The sequence below is a fragment of the Alternaria metachromatica genome, assembly GCF_023757995.1.
Source record: "Alternaria metachromatica strain BMP 0045 chromosome Unknown scaffold_6, whole genome shotgun sequence".
NCBI lineage: Eukaryota > Fungi > Ascomycota > Dothideomycetes > Pleosporales > Pleosporaceae > Alternaria > Alternaria metachromatica.
Window position 1 is genome coordinate 301,370 of NW_026055497.1, and position 22,971 is coordinate 324,340.

The 22,971-nt window shown below is 47.0% G+C and overlaps 6 protein-coding genes across 6 annotated transcripts; 2 read left to right on the plus strand and 4 right to left on the minus strand.

Moving 5' to 3' along the window:
- Positions 1-201: 201 nt before the first annotated feature.
- Positions 202-1,710, minus strand: J4E83_003672 (uncharacterized protein; the record flags this gene model as incomplete). Its single annotated transcript, XM_049330606.1, has 4 exons — positions 202-588; positions 638-1,166; positions 1,221-1,378; positions 1,429-1,710. 4 exons carry the CDS (start codon positions 1,708-1,710, stop codon positions 202-204), a joined length of 1,356 nt encoding a protein of 451 aa, XP_049190023.1.
- A 1,215-nt stretch (positions 1,711-2,925) lies between these two features.
- J4E83_003673 (uncharacterized protein) lies at positions 2,926-7,309 on the plus strand (the record flags this gene model as incomplete). Its single annotated transcript, XM_049330607.1, has 4 exons — positions 2,926-3,102; positions 3,155-3,316; positions 3,364-6,997; positions 7,056-7,309. 4 exons carry the CDS (start codon positions 2,926-2,928, stop codon positions 7,307-7,309), a joined length of 4,227 nt encoding a protein of 1,408 aa, XP_049190024.1.
- Positions 7,310-9,128: 1,819 nt separating this feature from the next.
- Positions 9,129-9,596, minus strand: J4E83_003674 (uncharacterized protein; the record flags this gene model as incomplete). Its single annotated transcript, XM_049330608.1, has 1 exon — positions 9,129-9,596. One exon carries the CDS (start codon positions 9,594-9,596, stop codon positions 9,129-9,131), a length of 468 nt encoding a protein of 155 aa, XP_049190025.1.
- Positions 9,597-11,381: 1,785 nt separating this feature from the next.
- RO4 (Actin-like protein) lies at positions 11,382-12,692 on the minus strand (the record flags this gene model as incomplete). The annotated part of the gene is made up of 4 exons (XM_049330609.1): positions 11,382-11,444; positions 11,500-11,814; positions 11,861-12,316; positions 12,387-12,692. 4 exons carry the CDS (start codon positions 12,690-12,692, stop codon positions 11,382-11,384), a joined length of 1,140 nt encoding a protein of 379 aa, XP_049190026.1.
- A 540-nt stretch (positions 12,693-13,232) lies between these two features.
- J4E83_003676 (uncharacterized protein) lies at positions 13,233-14,366 on the plus strand (the record flags this gene model as incomplete). Its single annotated transcript, XM_049330610.1, has 1 exon — positions 13,233-14,366. The coding sequence occupies one exon, from the start codon at positions 13,233-13,235 to the stop codon at positions 14,364-14,366; it is 1,134 nt and encodes a 377-aa protein (XP_049190027.1).
- A 1,811-nt stretch (positions 14,367-16,177) lies between these two features.
- J4E83_003677 (uncharacterized protein) lies at positions 16,178-17,030 on the minus strand (the record flags this gene model as incomplete). The annotated part of the gene is made up of 2 exons (XM_049330611.1): positions 16,178-16,366; positions 16,434-17,030. The coding sequence occupies 2 exons, from the start codon at positions 17,028-17,030 to the stop codon at positions 16,178-16,180; spliced, it is 786 nt and encodes a 261-aa protein (XP_049190028.1).
- Between the last annotated feature and the right edge of the window lie 5,941 nt (positions 17,031-22,971).

Sequence of the window (22,971 nt, forward strand, 5' to 3'; positions counted from 1 at the left end):
CGAAGTACGAAATACGAAAGATGAGTAATTGGTATTTGATGCTAGTCGAAAGTCAACAACAACAAGCCTTCAAGGCGAAAACCTCCGACCTTACATTTGATGAAGATGGTCCCGACATCCAGCAGGGACCTTACAGAATCCCCCATAACCTCTATATACTTGCCTAGATCAGCTATCTAATAGAAAACGCGTCTTGTCCCACTATTGTACTTCGCTGTTCCACCTCCTCGGCTGAGGTGGTAAGCCGTTGGCTGATGGACCCCGACTACCCGGTCTGCTACCCGGACCGTCTACAGATGGCGCTGGTCGCATAGGTAGGTTCATAACATTGGAACTGCTTGATGTCCGTGTGGGGTATGAAGGTCGTCGTGGTGCTGGTTCGGGGTCGCCATTGGCTACTCTTTGCCTGGGGTCGCTGGATTCACGCTTGTGGGGAGGCGATCGCTCGCGGAGCTTCTCTTTGATGTCCGCTGCAGGGGCGGTTGGGGCGAGATGGGATTTGCGCTTGTTGTGCTCGATCATGGATATGGCCCATGCTTCGAGGTTGACAGGAGTGCGCTTTGCGGCTTGGAGGAAGGCATCGTGGTCCTGCTATGTTTAGTACACTCCAGACCTGAATTCAGCTAGGACAACTCACGTATAGCTCCTTGGGAGTTGGTCGCTCCGCTGGATCCTTCATCAAACACTTCGCAATCATGTCCTCCAGAATGGATGGGAAGGCATCGCTCTTTGGTAGCTTGGGTGAAGGTTCCAACACGATTTGCTGCAAGAGATCCAGAATACCTTGAGGGCCTCCAGCTTCGTCATCATCCGCGCTTCCGGAGAATGGGAACTTTCCAATGGCCAACTCCATGAGTGTCAGGCCAACGCTCCATACATCCGACTTGACGGTGTAAGGAGAACCTTGTATCCGCTCCGGCGCCATGTATGTGCCTGTTCCTACGAAAGTCTCGGCAATAGACCCCTCGAGTTCACTTGAGACACCAAAGTCACACAGCTTGATGTTTCCTTTTGAGTTGACAAGGATGTTTGAGGGTTTGAGGTCGCGATGCATGATGCGGTGGGCGCTGTAAAGGTAGGCGAGGCCGCCGAGCACGGCTTCTGAGATCTTTCCGAGAACGTCGACGCGGACGGGTCCGAATGATCGTGAGACCCAGTCAAGCGACCTGGCATGCAAGTTAGCAACTCACATCGTGCAGCATGAAGCAGCTTGCACCTACCCCACGTCCATGTACTCCATGCACATGATGACATCGCCGGAAGGATTTTGGAAGGCGCCATAGAAGTCGACAATGTAGGGTGAGTTGCAGTCGTGCATGATTCGGAGTTCTCGCACGATTCGTTTCCGGACTTCGTTCTTGGCCTCGACGTGGATAACCTGCCCCTGTCAGTCTCCTCGTGTCGACCACCTTCTGGTCTGCCACTCACCTTCCGCGCCATGATGACCTTGGTAGCAGCATGCTGCACCTTGCTGACTGTTCCTCCATTGCCGTGGCCCAATTCGCGCAGCACTATCAGGTCCTCGGCCTTTAGGTCCAGCTGGAACTCAACACCAATTTCCAGGGTATCCTGCTTCTCGTCGTTGGCTCGGGCGCCGGGTATTTGAGCGTCCCCGGCGGAAGGTGCGGGTTTGGGGGCAGGAGCGCTGAGGGCGAGACCCTTGACGTTCTTCCTCTTCATCGTCTTCTGCTTGAAGGACGACTCGGCCATCTTGAAGGTTTGCGCCGGGCGCTGCTGTCGTGTGGGTGAGGGTGGACGGGTGCAGCAACTGCGAGGCAATGGCTACTCTGCGAAGAATACAGAGCCCGAGTGTGTAGGAGGCCAAGTGCTGGCTGTGGTTTCGAGTTTGCCGCCCGACGCTGGGTCGACGATGGTACGCCAATGACGGAAATAGCCCAAAGGAGGACAGCGTCTATTGGTTTGTCCGTTTCCGGGCGCCTGACTTGAAAATGTGCAGGTGGGCAAATGCAGGGACCGATTGGAATGGTGATGGCAGTGAATGGAGGGCAGTGTCTCGGGCGTTGTTGACAGCGAACCGGCTCAGGAGAGGTCGTGGTCGTGTCAGTATCCAGCGCGAGTGGGGCGCGCTGGTGGGGTTGCGGTAGCGTCCAACGTCTGTAACTGAGTCTGCGAGGCTGCAGAGGATGCAAATGAGCAGCAAGGTAGCTCTGTCTTCGAGAGAAAGAGAGTTGTCAAATACTCAAGTTCTCCAAGGGATGAGTCTTTGATAAGTCTGTATACACTATACGATGCCTTGTTCAGGAGGTTTCAGAGTCGCATGGTTCCTCGTCGCCATGCTTCACCTGCTTCTAGCGCAGAACTTCAAAGCGCGTATCTCGAATGCGGCCATGTGCCTGGCGTACACACCAATCCAACGTCGACCGTTTGACATGCCAATCACTTCCACCAAATACATTCCAAAGAACCGCATGGCGTGACCGTTGCCTTGGAGATGTTTTCTTGCAAGTCTGGTGGTGATGATTAATCTGTGCATTGTCGCTTGAGTCGTCGCTGCATCCCTAGTATATCTAAGCTTAATCCTCCTCAAACACGTCCTCAGTACATGACTAGATACATGTAGAGAACGAGGCTAGGGAAGCCCACGTGTTTGATGCCCGTAGCTGTAGCATGCTGTTCCGAGTCGGGTATGGTCAACTTTTGTTGATGGTATCCGCCTAGCGCGTATCAGGCTGTCACGTGATGTGCGTCAGTGCGGCCGAAAGTTAACGCGGCCGATGGGTGCGCGAACCTTTGAGAGGCTACTTCTGCCCTCCTTCTCTCCTTTACCTCCATTGCGCCCGAATCTCTCTCCCGCTGAATCGCCGCAGTACGATAATCTCTCTGCCGCAAAGAGCTCGCCGAAATCGCCCATCGCGCTCCTTCGCCAGAACCACCAGTCCACGCGTTGTCCTTGTTTGAATCACCATGGCGGAGTTCTTCGACACAATCGCCGACGTAGGCAGCGACGAAGAGGAGGATGAGGACTTTGATGGCGAGGCTGGCGACGCCGTTGAACCCAGGCCGAAGAAGACAAATGGCACAAATGGCATCGACGACTCGAGCGAGGAGGAAGATGACGACGACGAAGATCGGCTGCGACAGGTAAGATTGGCCATACTGGCTGGAGCATCTGCAGAAGCTAATGCACATGTAGGAAGGTGAAGGCTTCATCGCAGACGAGGACGAAGAAGACGAGATCGCGGAGCGCAAACGCCGGCGCAGGAAGAGGAAGAAGGACCGTCACGAGGAAGAGGCCCTAGATGACGAGGATCTGGACCTGATCGGTGTCGAGGTTGAGCGCCCGGCAGAAGAACAGGTAAGGCATACCGTGCTGAAGCGTGGACACCGCTAACATAGGGGAAGTCGAGATTCAAGCGCCTGAAGCGTGGCCACAAGGAGCGCGTCAAGTCCCGCGGCGTAGACGACATCTTCTCCGACGACGAAGTAAACGAAGACTACGACGAGCCACGCGGGCGCCTTGGCGACGAATTCGACGACTTTATTGAGGACGACAAGTTCGAAGACGAGATCGAAGATGACCGCGACGTCACACAACCAGGCATAAATCTGATCACAAAGGGACTGCAAGCTGCAGGTCTGGACGAGGGAGCAGAAGAAGACTACAGGGCTGCCTTTGGTGATGGCACAGATTACGACTGGGCGCTGGAGATGCAAGAGGCGGAAGAGGACGAGCAAGCTGGTGAAGGCCGTGAGCTTCAACTCAAGGATGTCTTCGAGCCATCGCAACTACAGGAGCGCATGCTTACGGATGAGGACAACGTCATCCGCGAGACCGACATTCCCGAGCGATTGCAGCTAGCCCGGAGATCCTTCAAGGAGATCGAGCTCACGCCAGAAGACATGCAAGCACGCTTGACAGAAGAGGCCACCTGGATCAGCAATATGCTGTGGCCAAAGAAGGGCCTCCCCCGCTACTTCCTGCAACCTTTCGAGAAAGCTGTGCGCAAGGTCCTGGAGTTTATCAATCTCGAAGATTACGAAGTACCCTTCATCTTCAACCACCGCAAAGACTACCTTATCCACGCCCCAAGCGATAACGACGATTACGACGACATAGACAACCCGCCGCCCATGGATGCGCGACCAGAGCGCTTGCTGAACCAGGCCGATCTGTGGGAAGTATTCGAATTCGACCTCAAGTTCAGGGCCTTTGCAGAGAAGCGCGACGCCCTCAACCAAAACTACGAAAACCTGAAGAGTGTATACTCTGACATCACTGATCCCGAGATCGAGGAGTTGGCAGCCAAGGCCATTACTATCGAAGAAATCCAGGAACTTCAAGATTACCTACACTACAAGTATTCGCAAGAGATCAACGAGGTCCGACAAGAAGTGAACGGAACACAGAAGCGTGCCAACAACGCGCGCAGCTTCTTCGATAAGTTGAGGGGCGGTAAAGCCAATCAACTCGTCAAAGCGATCGGTATCACACCTGAGGACTTTGCAAAGAAGATTGATGGGTCAAACCGAGGCGCGCATACAATTGAGGACCCGCCATACAAGGTTGAAGAGCTCGCCGACCAGATGGCTGACGCTCCAGAGACTGGCGCCACTCTTCTCAGGTCTACTAAGCTCTTGTATGTTCAGGATCTACAAATGTGCTCACGCCTTCGTCGATACTTGCGTGGTAGCTTCTACCAGAACGCCCAGATCGACTGCATTCGCACTGACAAGGGCATGCGAAAGATTACAGAGGACCACCCCTACTACGAATTCAAGTACCTACGTGGGGTCACCTTTTCGGATCTTCAAGGTCGGCCGGATCTCTTCTTGAAGATGCTGAAGGCCGAGGCGGAAGGTCTTGTGCAAGTCCGAATCTCCATGGGCAATTACAGGAACTTCAAGACAAAGCTCGAAGAGAAGATCATCTCCGAAGGTGTCAGTGAAGTCTCTGACACTTGGAACGCCCTCCGTAAGGAACTGCTCGGCGCGGCGCTAGACAAGCTACAGGTTGTCATCGCCAACGGTGTCAAAGAAACTCTGCGTGCTCGATGTGAGGATGAACTCGCCGCATCAGCAAGAGAGAACTACTACAACAAGCTTGATCAAGCGCCCTACAAGCTGAAGAGTGCACCTCTCGGATCGGTACCCAACGTTCTCTGCCTGACCAACGGTAAAGGCCAACGTGGAGACGCAATCATGTGGGCCTACGTCGAGAACGATGGGCGGGTTCTTGAGCACGGCCGCTTAGTGGAGATGCGCCTTGGAAATGCGGAGCGCGGTATTCCTGAAGGCCAGGACATCGACAAGTTTGTCGACGTGATTCAGCGCCGCCGACCAGACGTGATCGGTGTCTCTGGCTTCTCGGTCGAGACACGCAAACTGTACAAGGACCTTCAGGAAATTATCGGCCAGCGAGGCCTGACTGGCCCAGCCTACGAGGACGAGGACACCGGTGAAGAGAGGAACGAGCCACTGGAGGTGATCTTGGTCAACGATGAGGTCGCTCGTCTCTATCATACGAGTGGTCGGGCTATCGCCGAGTTCCCCAAGTATCCCGCGCTAACGAGGTACTGCGTTGCTCTCGGACGGTACCTCCAAAATCCGTTGGCGGAATACGCATCACTCGGCAAAGATATCGTTTCGATACCCTTCATCCCCAACCAAACCTTGATACCACAAGAGAAGCTCCTCGACCGCCTAGAGACCGCCATGGTGGATATGGTCAACCTCGTAGGTATCGACCTACCGGAGACCTACGACGACAAATACCTCTCCAAGTTGATTCCTTACGTGTGTGGTCTGGGTCCTCGTAAGGCCGATCGCTTGATCAAGGCTATCCAGGCAAACAGCGATGAGATTCTGTCACGGTTCGATCTCCTTGGTGTGTCTGAGTCTAGGGACCTCAAGGCAGCCATGGGTCCCAAAGTCTTCCAGAATTGCGCCAGTTTCCTTTACATCCCCTATGATTCAACAGAAGAGTCCTCTGACTACCTGGACTACACCCGTGTACATCCAGAAGACTACGATCTTGCCAGGAAGATGGTCGCTGACGCCCTTAACATGGACGAAGAGGATGTCAAGGCCGAGACTGACGAAGGTGGACCCAGTGCCGTTGTTAGGAAGATGGTGCGGGAAGAGACCACCGATCTGGTCAACGACCTAGCTCTGGAAGACTACGCGGCGGAGATTGAACGGAACTTTGGTCAGCGCAAGCGCGCAACACTCGAGACCATTCGCGCCGAGCTCGACAATCCTTACGAGGAGATCCGGCAAATCTTTGCGCTGCTGTCTGGAGCTGAGCTGTTCACAATGTTGACTGGTGAGACGGAGGAGACTCTTTATGAGGGTATGGTCGTACCCGTTACCATCAGGCGAACATTCCCAGACCACATTGAGGTCAAGCTGGAATGCGGCATCGAAGGTGGCGTGTCCGAATCGGAGTTCCCAGAGGGTGTTGGCAGTGGTGGTCAAGAACCTCGCCACGTCTACCAGAGCCATCAGATCGTGCGCGCACGTATCGTTTACCTCAACCGCAAGGCTCTCACCGCACAACTGTCGCTCCGAGACGATCTCATTCGAGCGCCAGAGAAGAAGCCCTACAATCGCGCAGCCGGTGAGTGGGATGACGCACAAGAAGCTCAGGACAAGAAGGCTGCCGAGAAGGAGAAGGAAGTTGCCTCTGGACGGCCCAACCGTGTCGTTAACCACCCTCTCTTCTTCGCTTTCAACACCATGCAAGCCGAAGAGTACCTCGGTGGTAAGGAGACCGGTGACTTGGTCATTCGTCCATCCTCGAAGGGTTTCGACCATCTAGTCGTCACATGGAAAGTATCCAACAACGCATACCAACATCTCGACGTTCTCGAGATGAACAAGGCAAACCAATTTTCGCTCGGAAAGCAGCTCAAGATTGGAAAGCACACATACTCCGATCTCGACGAGTTAATCGTCAACCACGTCGAGGCAATGGCGCGCAAGGTTACAGAGATTACACGAGACGAGCGATTCCAACCTGGTACACGAGAAGATACTGGTAAGTAATCCCATCACCCACCCCTTGAAACCGGAGTCACAAGCTAACCCCCTTACAGAGAAATGGCTAGAGAACTACTGCGAAGCCAACCCTTCACGTTCCATGTACGCCTTCTGCAGCATGCCCAAGTACCCCGGCCACTTCTGGATCTGCTTCCAGATGAGCGCCCGCGGACCCAAAGGAGCCTGGGGCATCAAGGTCGTCCCCAACGCATTCGAACTCCACAAGAACGTCTACCCCGATATGCTGGCGCTCAAGAACGGCTTCAAGCTGTTGATCAGCACGGCTAGCAAAGCGCAACCTAGGCGCTGAAAGGAACAAAGTATTCGTTGGCAGTCTCCATTCCGGGGTCACAACAGAATTTGGGGTCTTGGAAGCGCTTCGAGAACGTGTATAGGTAGTTTTTTGGCTCGCGGCTCTCTTCTCTTTTGGTATTCGTTCTCTTCACATCAGTCATCTTGGGATCATTGCATAGCCTTGTCTTGAAAAGGGCCACTAAAAGAATTACTACTCATAATACGGCGCTCTTTGGGAGGTTTCCCAGTGTGTAGAGATATCATAAATTGGCATTTTGTTCTTCCCAGTCTCCGTGCAATACACGTAAATGTACGCGTTTCGTATGTCGTAAAATCGGTCGTCCGTTGGTATCGCTATTTTGACACTGTTTTACATACAATTTTTTGATCGCGGAAACGCAGGATGATAAACCCCGAACTTAGTCTTACCACCTAACGAGACCACGCACCTTGTTCAAAAGGGAAAAAGTAATTACCCTGAAGCCTACCTTGCTCTCAGGTCTCTCATTTTACGACCTTTCTAATGCTGGTAGAGGACTATACCAGACTTTGACACGTTTTCGATGATACCCACTGGCTTATACATCCATCATAATGCTCCCACATTACCTACTTTGCCTACATCCACGTCAATGTAGTCCGCAGGCCTCTTCATCTTTTTTCGTTGTGTGAGGCACACGCAGAAATCCCACTCAACGTCAACACTCCCAGCCGCCCACAAAATCACTACCAAGGATACCTACTCCTACTAGATCGCCCCTCCAACCGGTCACACTCCACTCCACTCCACTCCACTCCACCATCCCGCCCAACCTCACGATCCCCACATCGGTCATTTTTCTCCGTCCCGTCTCCCTCAAATCGTTTCCGGTGAGAACACCTACTCGCAATAGTCTGATCTTCCCTCCCGAATGCACGTACGCATGCAAGCTAGCTCTGCTGGTCCGCGTCGATCTAGATCTACACGCCACAAAAAGGGAACTTGGCGGAGTTGACTCCGCGAAACGAGTTATATTTCGTGTGGGTAGCTTGGCGTGTTTACGATGGGCGGTGGTGCTGGTGCTGGTGGTTAGGCTGGTTTAGTCGAGACGCGGCGGTGCTGAGTGCTGAGTCGTGGGTTGCAGGGCGGGAAGGCTGGATTTGTTATTGTGAGATGATGGAGAAGTTTTGCTGAGTGGAAGAGTTTTGCGTAGTTGTGAAGTACCGAGTAGGTAAGCTCTGAGGGAATGGATGAATGGATGTGTGTTACTGGGAAGACGTTGCCAAGTGTTCATGACGCTGCGTGACTCCAAAGTATATGCCTTGCGCCCATAACTTTGTCTAGGATGGTAACATGGAACATTCACAGAGTGGCGAGCTGGCACAAAAGTATGAAGATGGAGATCATTCAATTAAAACTATAAACAGAGGCAAAGACGAACCCGTCCTTGTCCTCACCAGCTTCTCACTGGCCTGGGGGTATAAACTTCCTCCTCCCCTTTCCGCAAATGACCAAAAAAAAATGTTCAGAGAATAGTGGGCCCTCTCTCGTAAGAGCAGGACGTAGTTTCCGGGTATCAAGATGTTACTTTTATGTGTGTTGATGACCGGAGGTAGGCGCCTGGCTCCTCGATGGTTGTGTGTGATATGTCGTTATGAAGGGAGAAAACTGATGTCGTAAAAACAAGGGACTTTTGTTGTGGGTGATTGTACAATGGGAGATGGTAGACCTCCGTGGAAAACGCCGTGCTGATGGAAATGCTGAGATGATGAGAGATTCAGAACCAGCTCTCATGTTGAAGATGGGGTATGCAAGAAGTGAAGGTTGGGCGCAAGACGAGGCGGCAGGGACTCTCTTATTGGTGAGAGAATTGCCTGCTCAGGCGCTGCCATGCGGACTCCATGCTGCGGCGGACGCCGTCCTTCTCGCTCTCTACGCTTGAAGAGCTGGAAGTGGAGGAGGCGGAGTTCTGGCGTTGGGATCGGGGCTTCATCTCGTCGACGAGGTTGCCGGCACCGCCGCGACCGATGTGGTAGACGGGTGCTTGTTGAGTGCGGAGGCGTTCTTGCTGTTGGAGTTCCTCGTCGAAGCTGAAGATGGCGCGCTCAGACTTCTTCATGTTGCCAGCACCGCCACGGCCGGTGGCGTAGAAGGCGTTGCTGGGTGGGGGAGGCAGCTTGGTGCGCGAAGCTGGACCTGAGGCTGTGGGGCCGGGGGTGACCTCAGTGGGCTTGATGCGCATGGCATTGCCGGCGCCGCCGCGGCCAGAGTACATGTAGGCACCGGCGGACGGGTGAGGCTCGTTGATGTGGAAGCTGACCATTTTGATTGTTTGGTAGTGAGGTTGTTGGTTGTTGGGAGCAAGTCAAGTGGCGACTGTCGTCGATATAAATCTGGGGTAGTGTTGATAGTAAGAGGTAGCTCCGGGAAGATCTGTAGTGGTTGATGATCGTTGGTACTCAACAAGACCTACTGGGGTAGAAGGGTTTATATAACAAACAGCGTCGCACTGATCACGATCCCCTCTCACTACTGGAATGCAAGGCAAGAAAACCTCTCACGCGCAAGCTTTTTTTCGGCGCCACGAAACGAACCAGACGCGCACGAGGCCAGCTCAGAAGCCTTGGAAGTCTGAGCGACACTTTGCAGTTAACGGCAGTCAATGGATCATGCGTCCCCTAACAAGGCCAGTGTAGGAAATTTCTCAGCACCATGAATAGTTTACCATTACCCCCTCAAAACGCGGTGATTGGCTGGAGCGAGTTTCTCGGGGGTAAGAGATTGCCAGGGGAAATGGTCAGGTGCAGCGGAGAACAAGGAGCGAAGCGATCGAGCCCATGACGCTATCGAAAGCCCGGAGCTTGGCTCCGCAGCAACCGCAGCGCACATGGCCGAAGCGCGCCGCCTGTGAGGTGTCTGACTGAAAATTTGACGCAGAAGACGCCATGCGCAAACTGGGGCCTTGTGCCAGCTTCCGCGACGGCCAGCGCACGCTTCCCGCCGGAGAGTGTGGAGGCGGGAAGAGATTTTTTCGCCGTGCTGCGTCTCATGTCTGGCTCGCGTCATGCATACGCCGCATACGCTCTGCGCTTGTCATCGGGTGCCTGGATCAGAGGAGAACCGAGATGGAGACGCTGCAGATTCTGACGCTGCCTGTTTGATGCTGGTGTTGCTGTTTTGATACCCATTGCATGCATCGATAGCCATCCTTCTGCAAGGCACAGTGAGCTTCATCGTTGGTGGCGTCTTCCAAAAGAGCAATTACACCTTCGGCCGCTCAACTTTTCGCTCTGCCAGCTGACCGCGCACGTTCAGCTGGCCGTCCGAGCCTCCGGACGCACCGTCGTGCATGACGTCGAGCATCGTGAAGTCTAGGCGTGGGCGGCTCTGTGCTTGCGGTCTGCGGTGTCGAACAGGTACGTGGCCCCTGTTGTGGCTGGCCCTGTGATCAGGTACCTGCAGTGCTCGCGATCGCTGCGGCTGGGGTGATGCTATTTGCGCATGTCATGTCGCCATTGTGTGTAATATGCGTTGCACATTACGTGGAGTGAAGCATCGGTGATTTGACCGCAGTCACACCATAGCTGACGCGACTAGACAAGACCTCACGATGCTTGGCACACCCATTCGCCCAAACCATCTGACTGTAACTTTCCGTTTCGCCCTCCGTGTGCACATTCGCAGGTGGATTAATTGTGGTATTCTGTACGCTTCATAATCATAGGGGTATTCCAAAGCGCTCACAAACGCCTGCCATGCACGGGCTCTCCCCTCGTACACCTTACCTAACCGACACTCTCGAACCATGCTCGCGCTTAAGTAACAGAAACGCACTCGAATGCGGGGAAAGCAGCATGCTACAGTAGCTCTCCCGTCTAGAAGCTACGGCTACCGGCTGACACGTAGATCTGCCATCACCCAACCAAGCGCGCAGCCCCCAGCTTTCTTCCTCGGTGGTTGGCGCGACCCCAGGTCTTGGGACCCCATTCCATGACTAACTGCAACTGCGCTACCCATGCAACCACGCAGCTCCTTCTCGAAAGATGATGCGGAGGCGGGAGAAACGGGTGCGGAGTAAGTGCTGCTGCCAAAGACGACGTGTCGGTGCTTATGCGAATTTGGTGTGGATGATGTCTGGGTTTTCCTGCCATTCGTCTTTCTCTACCCACATCTGCACGCACGTGTCAGTTCACTGGCTACAGCCTCGTTGGGAATAAGGAACTTACCTTCTTGAAGGTGCTGAGGCCCGCAAGAATGCTGCCACCGGTCCACGTGGTGTAGATGCGCTCCGGTGGTGCTAAGATCTTGATCCTCATGTCCTTCACCGCCAGTCTTTGCACCTCATGAAGCAGCCTGTTTCCGAATCCCTTTGTCAGTGTGGAACCTCCAGAGAGTACAATGTTGCCATAAAGCGCCTTTCGGAGGTCCATGTCGGTTCTGTGTATCGCCTCGACGACAATCTGGTGTACGCCAGGGTACTCCAGACCAATGATCTCGGGGTTGAAGAGTATCTCTGGTGCTCGGAAGCGTTCCGCTCCGATCTGGACTGTCAGCTCGTGTACGATGCGTTTTGTCATTTGTACTCACCTTTATCTTCTGGCCATCAGGTAGTGCGTAGTCGACGCTCTTGCCCTCTGATCTGGACGAGCCTGACCAGTCCTTTTCCTCCTTGGCCGGATCGAGTGCTACGTATCCTGTTGCCTCTTTGATATTCTTGACCGTCTCCTTCTCAGCGCTGGTGTGGAAGACGCGGCCGCTTTTCCTCAGCAGTTGCTGGAAGTGCTCTGTAACGTCTCGGCCTGCCACGTCTATCCTCCTGATGCTGTTGGGAATCGCAAAACCCTGGAAGACTGGCACTGCATGCGACACACCGTCTCCCGAATCTAGAACTAGACCAGTTGTCTTGCCGGATGCGTATAACGAAAGGACAGCTTGGACCGATGTGTATAAGGCGGGCACATTAAACGTCTCGAATAAAATCTGGGCAGCCGTATCGCGGTTTTCTCGGGGGTTTAGCGGAGGCTCTGTGAGGAGTACAGGATGCTATAGAGACAGATAGTCAGCTTGATGCCCCTCAATCGCTCGAATGGCAGTCTGCCACGGCCCAACTCACATCTTCGCTGACGGTCCTCAGGCCTTCTGTATAGACATACTGCCATATCCGCTCCATATCATCCCAGTCTGTGACAATGCCGTGCTCCAATGGGTAGTTGATCTTGAAGAGCCCCCTATATTGTTGTGCTTGTGGTCCTATGAATACGTCGCCCTCCAATGCGCCTGCCATTGTCCGCACATGCTTCGGCCTTCCTACGTATGACGGGAAGAAGCATTTCGGCACATCCTCGCCTGCAAATCCAGCTCTGATAGTTCCACTGCCGTTGTCTATCACGATCGGAGCATTGTGTAGTCGGGAGCCCATGGCGGGGTTGGGGGATAGCGATGGATTCGGACGTTGGTAATCTAGGAGAGCGGTCGGCGGCGATGACGATAGAGACGGTTTTTCTGGCGAGGCGAAGAGCTGGTGTCGTGGCAGCTTCCCCAGGTTGGAGCTCCTTCTGAATCGCGAAAGTTCACGACGCGCTTCGGCATTGACGACAGGGGTACCCTCACCGCATCACGTGCCGGCGCTCGCACCTCCAAGAACACGCATCTGCTCCTGCGCATCCATCATCTACAACGACCACAGTTACGATTTGTCCTTCGTCTTTGTTCCATTGTACTATCTCATATAGCAAGCAATACAATCACGGTACCTAGCATTGTTTGGCCCCCAGCCGAGCGCCTCACGCACCCCGCGTCAGCACTATCCAGGCAACCACCCGTGGACGACTACCTAGGTACAATGAACATCATGCTTCGCAATGTACTGTCTGCTGTGTCCACATGCCAAAGGCTTACACTTTCCAAACTTTCTGCAGCTCCACCTACATTTTGACTGCCTACTAGACCTCCCAGAAGCATGTCGTCAGTAAAGCCTAACCCTGCCATGCAGGCCGCTGCGGCCAGTTTCTCCTCTGTCATACAGAAACGCGAAGATGCTTTCTACGAGCCAAGGAAGCAGCCTTACTATTGCGTCTCGCCTGACGGCAATTGGACACCAGCAACATCCGACCAAGCGTTCCCAAAAGACGAATCAGATACACTTCTTCATCCCAGGAAGCTTCGTTTGATATCCTGGAATATCGATGTCCTCGTTCCGTTCGCAGAAGAACGAATGAGCGCTGCACTAGATCATTTGCACGACTTAGTATCATCGACCCCGCCAGAAATCGCAATCGCCATATTTCTACAAGAGATGGGAGTATCAGACATGGAGCAGATACGAGACTCGGCCTGGGTCAAGCAACGCTTCAACCTCACAGATATCGACTCGAAAAACTGGCTGAGCTCTCACTATGGAACGACGACACTCGTCGATCGGCGAGTGCACATAGACTCTGTGTTTCGCGTTCCGTGGTACAGCAAGTTCGGACGAGACGGCCTATTTGTGGATATCAAGCTCTACAACTGCATTCGTGCAGATCTTCCGGTGAAACTGCTGCGGCTATGTAACACACATCTGGAGTCTCTGGTTGCTGATCCGCCTGTCCGCCCCATCCAGATGGCAGCCGCGAAGCGGTACCTCAGCCAGAACGACGTCGAAAGCGCAATACTAGCTGGCGACCTCAATGCTATCGAGCCCTTTGATCGCTCTCTACACACAGATAATGCGCTCGAGGATATTTATCTCTCTATTGGCGGTCACGCCAATGCACCAAGTGACGCTACCGTCTTCGGTAACTTCAACAACAATGTACCCACTAATCGCAATGGGCCCGGAAAAGAAGACAGCGACCACGGGTATACCTGGGGTTACCAGTCTCCGCAAGCCATGAGAGATAGGTTTGGATGTAGTAGGATGGATAAGATCTTGCTCCAAGGGTGGCTAGGTCCTTGCAAGTTCCAGAGGATTGGTATGGGCGTCAAGGTAGCAGAGGAACATAGACAGATCATGAAGGAGGCGGGAGAGTTAGATTGGGTCTCAGATCATTATGGCGTCATGGGCGATTTTCTGCTCACTTATCGTGGACAGCTGAGGAAGTCTGAACTATGACAGCAAGTGTAATGTGGGCGATGTCGCGGACGCTCTTTATCAACACCTTCTCAATCTGACCAAATGCTCATCTACCTCCAGTGGCACTTTCCATGTTCATCGAGTTCAAGCCTAGGCCTACTATATTGGCGCTTCCGGATATTCTTTGTTCTACTCCTCTGGTTCACATTGACTCAGACGAGTACCGGGTGGTGCACCCATAGCTTCTGTAATCTCATACATACGTTCAATGCCTACAAACATCTTTCAGATGACGCAAAGAAACAACACTGAAGCGATGGCACCTTCAGTTATCATTGGTATGCTAAGTAACATGAGGTACAATTCGGCTAAACAGCTACATGTACGGATCTAGCCCAACCCAGCAACTCTTGAATCCGTGTTCTTCTTCAAATGGTACTGTCACAACCAAGTTGGATAGTCCAAAAAAGCATTGTAAACTTGTAAACAGCAGCAGTCTAGCACTCATCCGACAAGCACCTTGTCCACTTCTCATCAACGATGAAAGCTATATTCACGTATTCATTCACGTGATGCATCGGATCATGAAGCCGCATCTCCTTCATCCATTGCGTCATTCGATCACCAGGTGAGTCCTCGCCGGCGGCGGAGCTGCCCACACACTTGCATGACCACGCATGCATCCACTTCTCCGCAACCCCTTTTTTTGTCCAAAAGAACAGCGACGGGGACTGTTCTGTATTCAACCAGCACTCCACATGCTCGACGGAGTCTTGTATGAACGCGTGCAGCCCAGGTGCAGCTTCTGGCTGTGTGAGGGTGCTCATTATACGCAGCATGCGGCGAGGTGAAAACTGCGTAGTAGCAGGACGGTGCTGCAATGGCGAGGCATCGGGTAGCGCGAAGGCTACGTTGACTTGTGGAGCGCTTTTGCAGAGATTGATGAGATGTATGATATCCCTTTGGGGCGACAACTTCCCTCGGGATTCAAATGCTGAGTCGGGCATCTCCACTGTAAGATCCCCACGGGCCAAAGTGGGCTCTACTCCAGCAGGGAGAATGAAAGTGTTGATGTAAGAAAGCGAGTCCAGGCACTGGACATGAACCTTGGTCTGTGCCCTGTACATAGGTAAATACTCTAACCGAAGCTGGCGGCAGACTTGTGTGAGACCGAAGAACTGTCGCTCAGTCGGATTTGTCTGCTCGTGTTGCTGGGTGGGCTTGCAGATAAGATGAACATCGCTCGGTTCTCGTGCGAATTCGTAGATACGATTGCGGAGCTCTGTTAACATACGTTAGCTCATTGTCGTACGGCTATCTTTACTCCTCGAGTGCTAGCTCTTACTCACCTCCGGGGAGCTTTAGAAGGGGGCTCGTGGGTACGCTGTTGACAGACATATCTGTTGGCTGCAAGTTTATGACTTTGGTGTTGAGGTAGCAGAGATTCGAGAAGGAGATAAATATGGGCTTGTGATACTCATGTGACGCTAAGGAGCGCTTTCGATGGGAAAGTTGCTTTATTACCTGGTGGCAAGGCTGCCTAGATGTACCTCGCATGTGCTTCGATGTGAATGTATCCGACTACCATAATCTACCGAGGCAGATGTTGCGGCCTCGAGTTACCTCAATGAATACATCGGGTAGAGTGAAACAATGTAGTCAGATAAGAGGAAGCCGAAATGTATACAAAGCGTGCCTGGGCCTCTATTGTCGAGGTATATTGCCACTGCAGAAGCGACATGAGTCCCAACAATTCTCATTCATCACACAGAAAACCTCTGAATACACACAAGCTTCAGCAACCACCATGATATGTCAGTTTTTTGACTTTATTTAGACCTCTCACGAGGTCATGGGAGAAACTGCAGCGGCCTCGGATTTCCCCAGTGATCGCTTGGGTTGAACCTCCAGGCACCCTTATGCTTTCGCGTGAACCAATATGCGTTCAGGTACGGGATGAAGAAGGGTACGGGTGGGAAACTACCACTACCGGGATAGCTTCTGTCGACACAGCCAAGTACCAACGGGATGACGAGATTCTGAAGAAGCAGCTTATCAGTGTTTTGCTTGATGGTAAGCGGCTAGTGAAAATATTGAAATACGTACCGGATCAGCAGTTTTTGCTCCTTCGTCGGCTACTTCTTCCATCGCCTGCTTGATCTTTTCTCCATCACACTTTTCGAGTCGTATCAAGGTATCGATCTCGTCATGTAGATGCTGAGTGAGGATGGGTGCGAATTCATCGATCAGGCTCTTCAGTTCCGCCGCGTCATACGTTCTCTGTCCAGCCCCAACTTCTTCGGCCCACTTCACCAGCCCTGCAATCTTCGGCTCAAACTCATGATGCTGGTCCACGTTTCCTCCCATCATGCCTTCCCAGCCATCTATTCCAGCCTCTCTTGCGATCTGCTCTATCTTTGGAAAGAACATAGCCTCTTCAAGGGAGTGGTGGTGGTGCACGGTATCCGCCCATGCGGTGACGTACAGCATAAGATCCGCAACATCGCCAGGAAGTTGAATGAAGGGCGCTTGGTGATATATGGAATTTAGAGCGCGGAGCAAGACGTTGTGGACATTGGCCATCTCTATGGCGACACTGAGAACACCGGCGTTCGTGCATACTGGTGCGTTTGGTTGACCGGGAATGTTGAGGAGGGCGAATGGTGTATCCGCCCATGTGTTTGCTTCTGCCTTGGTGTTCATGCTGAAAGTTGATGGCAAACAAGTAAAGGGTGAATGTCGAACAAAAGCTATGGATGAATGGCACATCGCTGTAGCCTAGCTATAGCTTGGCCTTCGAGGCTCATGTGCGATAGGCGCTGCTTACTGCGCATACGCGAATCTGTAGGGCTGAACGGTGTACGGTTGAGATTTTCTTCTTCGGGTTAGCAGGCAATCCTCTTGCCAGCTGGCGTAAGCAGTACGCTCCTTACAGACAATGCGCGAGAGGTTGTCGGAATCTTACACCCCTAATGCTAATGTCTGCGCATTCGTATTCTCAACGCCTTCGGGGATTAAAAGGGATTGCGCTCGGTGCGACCAACGGATTGTTAGTCAGGGCTCTGTGCAGTACGTCTGCTGATGCTGCGATGTTCTACCGTGCTGTTGTTGCTACTGCGCAGGCACATCGCGACTGCTGGACACTTGGGCTATTGGTACAGATGCTGTTTGTTGAGTGTCTAGGTATTCATGTCCGTACACCTCCGGTAGAGGTCGCAGAGCGTATCTCTGGTCTGAGACTGCGCAACTTCTGAGAGGCTTTGAGAAGATTCGGCTTCGACTGCGCTGGATGCTTTGGTGTTGGGAAGCCCTGGTATTCGCGCAACAGGGAAATGAAGGGCGAACTAGAGCCTTGGCAGATGACATAGCTTCTCGGTCCCTATCTTGAGCAACTTCACGGCGGCGTGGCACCTCGTTGTTTCATCAATACCACCGAACAAGCATCCTCCCGACTGCTCGCCGTAATCCGCGCATAATGACGTTGTGAGGACAGCGCCTCCAGGAGTCACCATGCGCATGAGCAGAGAGAGTAAAAGCGCAATCGCGGAAGCACGCGCAAGACATCTGCAACCCAACGAACAATTAAGCAGCGAGCTCATAAGAACGATGTGTTCTTTAAAGAGAGTTCTACGCCTTAATGTATTAATGTAAACCTAGTTTTATTTACTAAGATACTAGTCTAGAAGTAGATTTTTTTCTCTTATAACACTACTTTCTTATATAAATAGTAAATATTATAAAAGCTTAAAACTAAGCTATAATACTTTAACTACTTCTACTATCTTAAACTAGTTATATACTAAACTTAGTAAGTAGTATATTTACTAAGCTTACTTTCTACTACTATACTCTTTTTAAGAATTTTCTCTTAAAATTTATTAGCTACTACTTAGTAGTAAGTTAAAAAAGTAGTATTTTAATTATAGCTACTTTTTATATATAAAAGTAGAAATAACTTAGTACTATAATATTAAAAACTTTACTTTGTTATAGATTAAACCTAGAATCTCTATTCTAATTAGGCCTAGTGCTGCGCTAGCGCGTAGCCTGTGTAGAAATATTAAAACTTTAGTCTAAGATTACTATTTGCTTAATAACGTAGTATCTTATAAGTAATATAATCTTAACCTATATTTCTACCTATTATACTATACTACGTTTAATAAGATACCTATACCTAGACTCTATACTCTACTTTATTAGATTATATTATAACTAGTTACAAGAGACTGCGCTTAATTTAAATAAGCTAAAGAAGGCCTAACGCTATTATAGTAATTGCTATTACGCTTATTACATAAATTAGATACCTATACCTCTTTAGAAATAACGCTATTAAGATAAGTACTAGTAATAGCTAATAGCCTATAGAGCTTTATTATATAACTATAGAGTAGAACTTATAGGCTAGCTAGTTAGGTACTTATTAAGAGCGTACTAAAGAACTATAAAGATAAGAGAGGCCTATTTAGAGCTAGCTAGACGCCTATTACTATAATAGTTAGACTTATTAATAGAGAATACTATAGAAGTATTAGGCTTAGTTATATAAGTAACTAAGAATTATAGAATTAAAAGAGAACTAGCTTATTCTACTAGTAAATATTAGAAGGTAGTAAATATAATAAGTAAGTAGACGTAGTATACGCTCTTAGTGTAACTAATTACGTCTCTATAATATCTACACTCTACTTTCTATATATAAGAGTTGTATAGAGATTAGATAATAATATTATATTAAATTATAATATTATTATAGTAAGGCTTAGAAGAAGTACTTAGAGGTTAAATATATATAGTGTAGACTATTAGCCTAAAGTAGGCCTAATACCTAGAGAACTAAACTATTATACGTCTTTTAGCAAAAAACGCTTAAAGTTCTAACTAAGTAGATAAAATAGAAAAGAGATTACCTATCTTTTTACGTAAGACTATTAATAGATAACCTAAGGCCTAAGAGCTAAAGTAAGTAGGTATAGAGGTTAATATAGAGAGCTAATAGAAAGGTAATAGAGATAATAATAAGAAAGGTAATAAGAATAATAGTAGAGATAGTGTTGTAGATTTAGTAATATGCTAGAGTGTCTTAGAGAACTCTAAATTAGGTAAAGATCTATAGTATTAAGTAGAGTAATAGAATATTACCTTAGAGCTACTATTATTTATAAAGGTTAAAGTTAGGTAAAGATATACGTTGTAATTACTTTAATAAGTAAGTATAATATAGTTAAGTAAGTTTATAAATAACTAGCTAGTTCTTTCTAAGTATATAAAGTCTAATAGGTAGAGTAGAGTAACTATAAGCTTACTATAGTTATTATATACGTAAAACGTATTATAAGAGCCTAGCTTACTAGAGTTATAATTATAGAAGTTCTAGATAGACTTTTTACTTTCTTATAGATTAAAATATAGTTACTAGTATAGAGATTAATTATTTCTAATCTATTTAACCTTATATTATAGATAGCTATAATAGCTAGTATAGAGATTATTTATTATCTACTAGATATAGAAGTCTAGAACCTAGGTAACTATAAACTTAGTGTCTTTGTTGTTAGTAAGATAAATCTTAGAAAGAGCATAATTACTAGCTCTAGGCTAGTCTAGTAGAGCGTTATTTTTATATAGTTATAGAAGCTATAGATAGAAGGCTAGAAATAAAGCCTTAAGGTTGTCTAGAAGGTCTAGTTTATAAGCTATATAGTTAATAATATAGGTAATCTAATATAGGCCTATATTCTTATAGTCTAGTAACTTTACTAGTTACTTAGTTTAAATATAGTAGGTATTAAAAAAAACCTAGTTACTAACTTTAAAGCGCAGAGCAGAGTAGTAGTAGATATTAGTAAAGTTCTTTATCTTATGTTACGTCTAAGTAATCTTATTATAGAGGTACTAGTGTATTATATTAATATAAGCTATAAGCGCGTTAGCGGCGTAGAGCTATAAGAGCGCTAGTATAGTGTTAGTAATAGCGTAGGCTAGTTCTAAGCTAGAGTAGAGCTAATATCTCTTTATAGCCTAAAATAGAGAAACTCTAGTTACTAAGCTAATAGCTAAGTTAGCTTTAAACTTAGCTAGTAGTAATAACTACGCCTAGTTATTCTATAGGTAATTAATATAAAAGCGTAAGTATTGTTTAAGGTCTATATTAGTATTCTTAGTCTAACTATTAGTTTCTAGGTAATATATAGTACTAAGTTTAGGTTATATACTAACTTACTTATATAACTAACGCTAGAAGTGTAAAGTAAACTAGCGCTTATAATTAGAAATAAGAGTCTTAGAGTAGCTCTTCTTACGCTAGATATACTCTAGAAACTTATTAATAATAGTAGAGACCTTTATATTATCTATAGTAATAAACTTCTTCTTTTTTAATAGCCTATTAATAATAACTATAATATAATAGTAAGTATATCTATACTAGAAGAATAGTAGTAAAGGCGTAATAAAGTTAATAGAGACGTCTTTCTAATACCTTTTAGATATAGGTAAAGAGTATAGTAGGCTATACTTAGCGTAATAATTAACCTTAGAGTAATAGTACGTTATATAGTAGTTAGTAAACCTAGTAATTATATCTATTATACTCTACTAGTAGTACTACTAACTAAGCTATTAATATATTATTATTTAACTACTATAGCCTTCTAGAAGAAAGTTATAGATATTCTTAATAATATAGGTCTATAGCTTCTTACTAAACAGAACTAGTAGATAGTTATTACGTAGAAATAGCTTGCTATTATTACTTAACTCTAAGTTTTCTAACTCTAGCTAGAGTCTCTTAATAATAAAGTAGTAGAGAATACGTTAATTACTATTATTAAGTATATCTTATATAGTAGTTAAGCGCGTGTTAATAGAGTAAAGGTAATTAAGAATATCTTAGGTTAGTAAGTTATTAGCGCTATTAATATTATTATAAGAATTATATTATTCTTATAGAGATATATAAGTAAGTTTAATAGTAATATAGCTTAGTTAGAAGCTACTTTTGCTAGTCTTATATAGAAGAGTAAGAAGTAATAGTAAGTTATACTTAACTTTACCTAGATATAGAGATACTAGCTTTACAGCGTTGTAGCTTTCTCTATTCTAGTAGTAGTCTTCTAAAATAACTTAGTATTAGTGTTATACTTAGTTATTAGTAATATGCTTAGGTAGGTTTTCTATACAATAAGTAAAGCTATTAGGTTTAGTGCCTTACTTTCTAGGTCTATACTTTACCTTAAAGTTAAACTCTTTTAGAAACTTAGCTTATTAGGCTTATTAGTAATTAAGATATTATTTAGAGTAGAAGTATTTAAGCCTATAGTAATCTATAAGAACTTTAATAGTGTTAGATATTCTAGTAAGTTTAGAGCGCTACTCTTTAAATACTTATATAATAGTAAAAAGCTTTTTATTATAGATCTTATAGTTATACTCTATAGATATTATCTTCTTTAATAAATACACTATAGAGTGTATAAACTTATTAGCTTAGATTTATAAGAGAATAGCTATATATATATAGTTAAAGGCATCTATCTTAAGAATACTCTTTAGGTCTAAGTTAAAATAAGCTAAGACAACATTACTATAGAATACCTTCTTTAGCTACTTAAAAGAATAAGCAGCGTTAGAAGTTATTTAGAATAGAGAGAGATTACCTTATATAAAATGCGTAAGAGGTTTAGTAATATTAAAGAATCTATAAATAAAGTAGTAATAAAAGTTTATAAATTCTAAGAAGGCTTATATATCTTTTAGAGACTTTAGAAGCTACTAGTTCTAGATAGTATATACTTTCTTAGAGTCTATTTTAATTCTATTAGACGTAATAATAAAACTAAGAAACTTAACTTCTTACTTAATAAACTCTAATTTAAGAATATTTATAGAAAGCTTTATATTAGTAAAGCGTATTACTACGCGTAAGAGGTAATTATTATACTCTTTCTAGGTCTTACTAAAGATAATAATATTATTAAGATATGCTATGTAGAACTTATCTAAGTATTTATATAGAATATTATTAATATAGGCTTAAAAGGTGCTTAGGCTATTATATATACTAAAGAGTATAATAGTGTACTAATATAATCTATAGAGAGTAATAAAGATAGATAAGTATTTATATTTCTCTTGTATACGTATTTTATTAAAGGTAGTAATAATATTAACCTTAGAGAAGAAACGCGTCTTTAAGAGTTTAGTAAGTATATTATAAATTAGAGGTAGTATATTCTAGTTCTTAATAGTATAGGTATTAAGCTTATAGTAGTTAACGTAGATATAGATACTACCTTCTAGTTTCTTAACTACTAGTAAAGAGGCAGCCTATTTAGAGGTACTACGTTTAATATAATCTTTTCTTAATATATTATTAATATAAAGCTTTATAGCTTAAGCTTTATCTTATAATAGAGGCTTTAGTTATTAGAAAGAAGGCTGTAGTAGATAATCTATCTTAGTATCTAATTAGATTTTAATAGTATAGTTAAGCTTATTCTATTAAGGTAGAATCTTATTAGCCTCTTGTAGATTAAAGCTATAATAGAGAAGGTAAAGAACTTCTAGAAGTTTAGAAAGAATCTTATTCTAGAATAATAGTAGTTATTCTATATAGTTTTAGAACTTCTTAAAGTTTTTA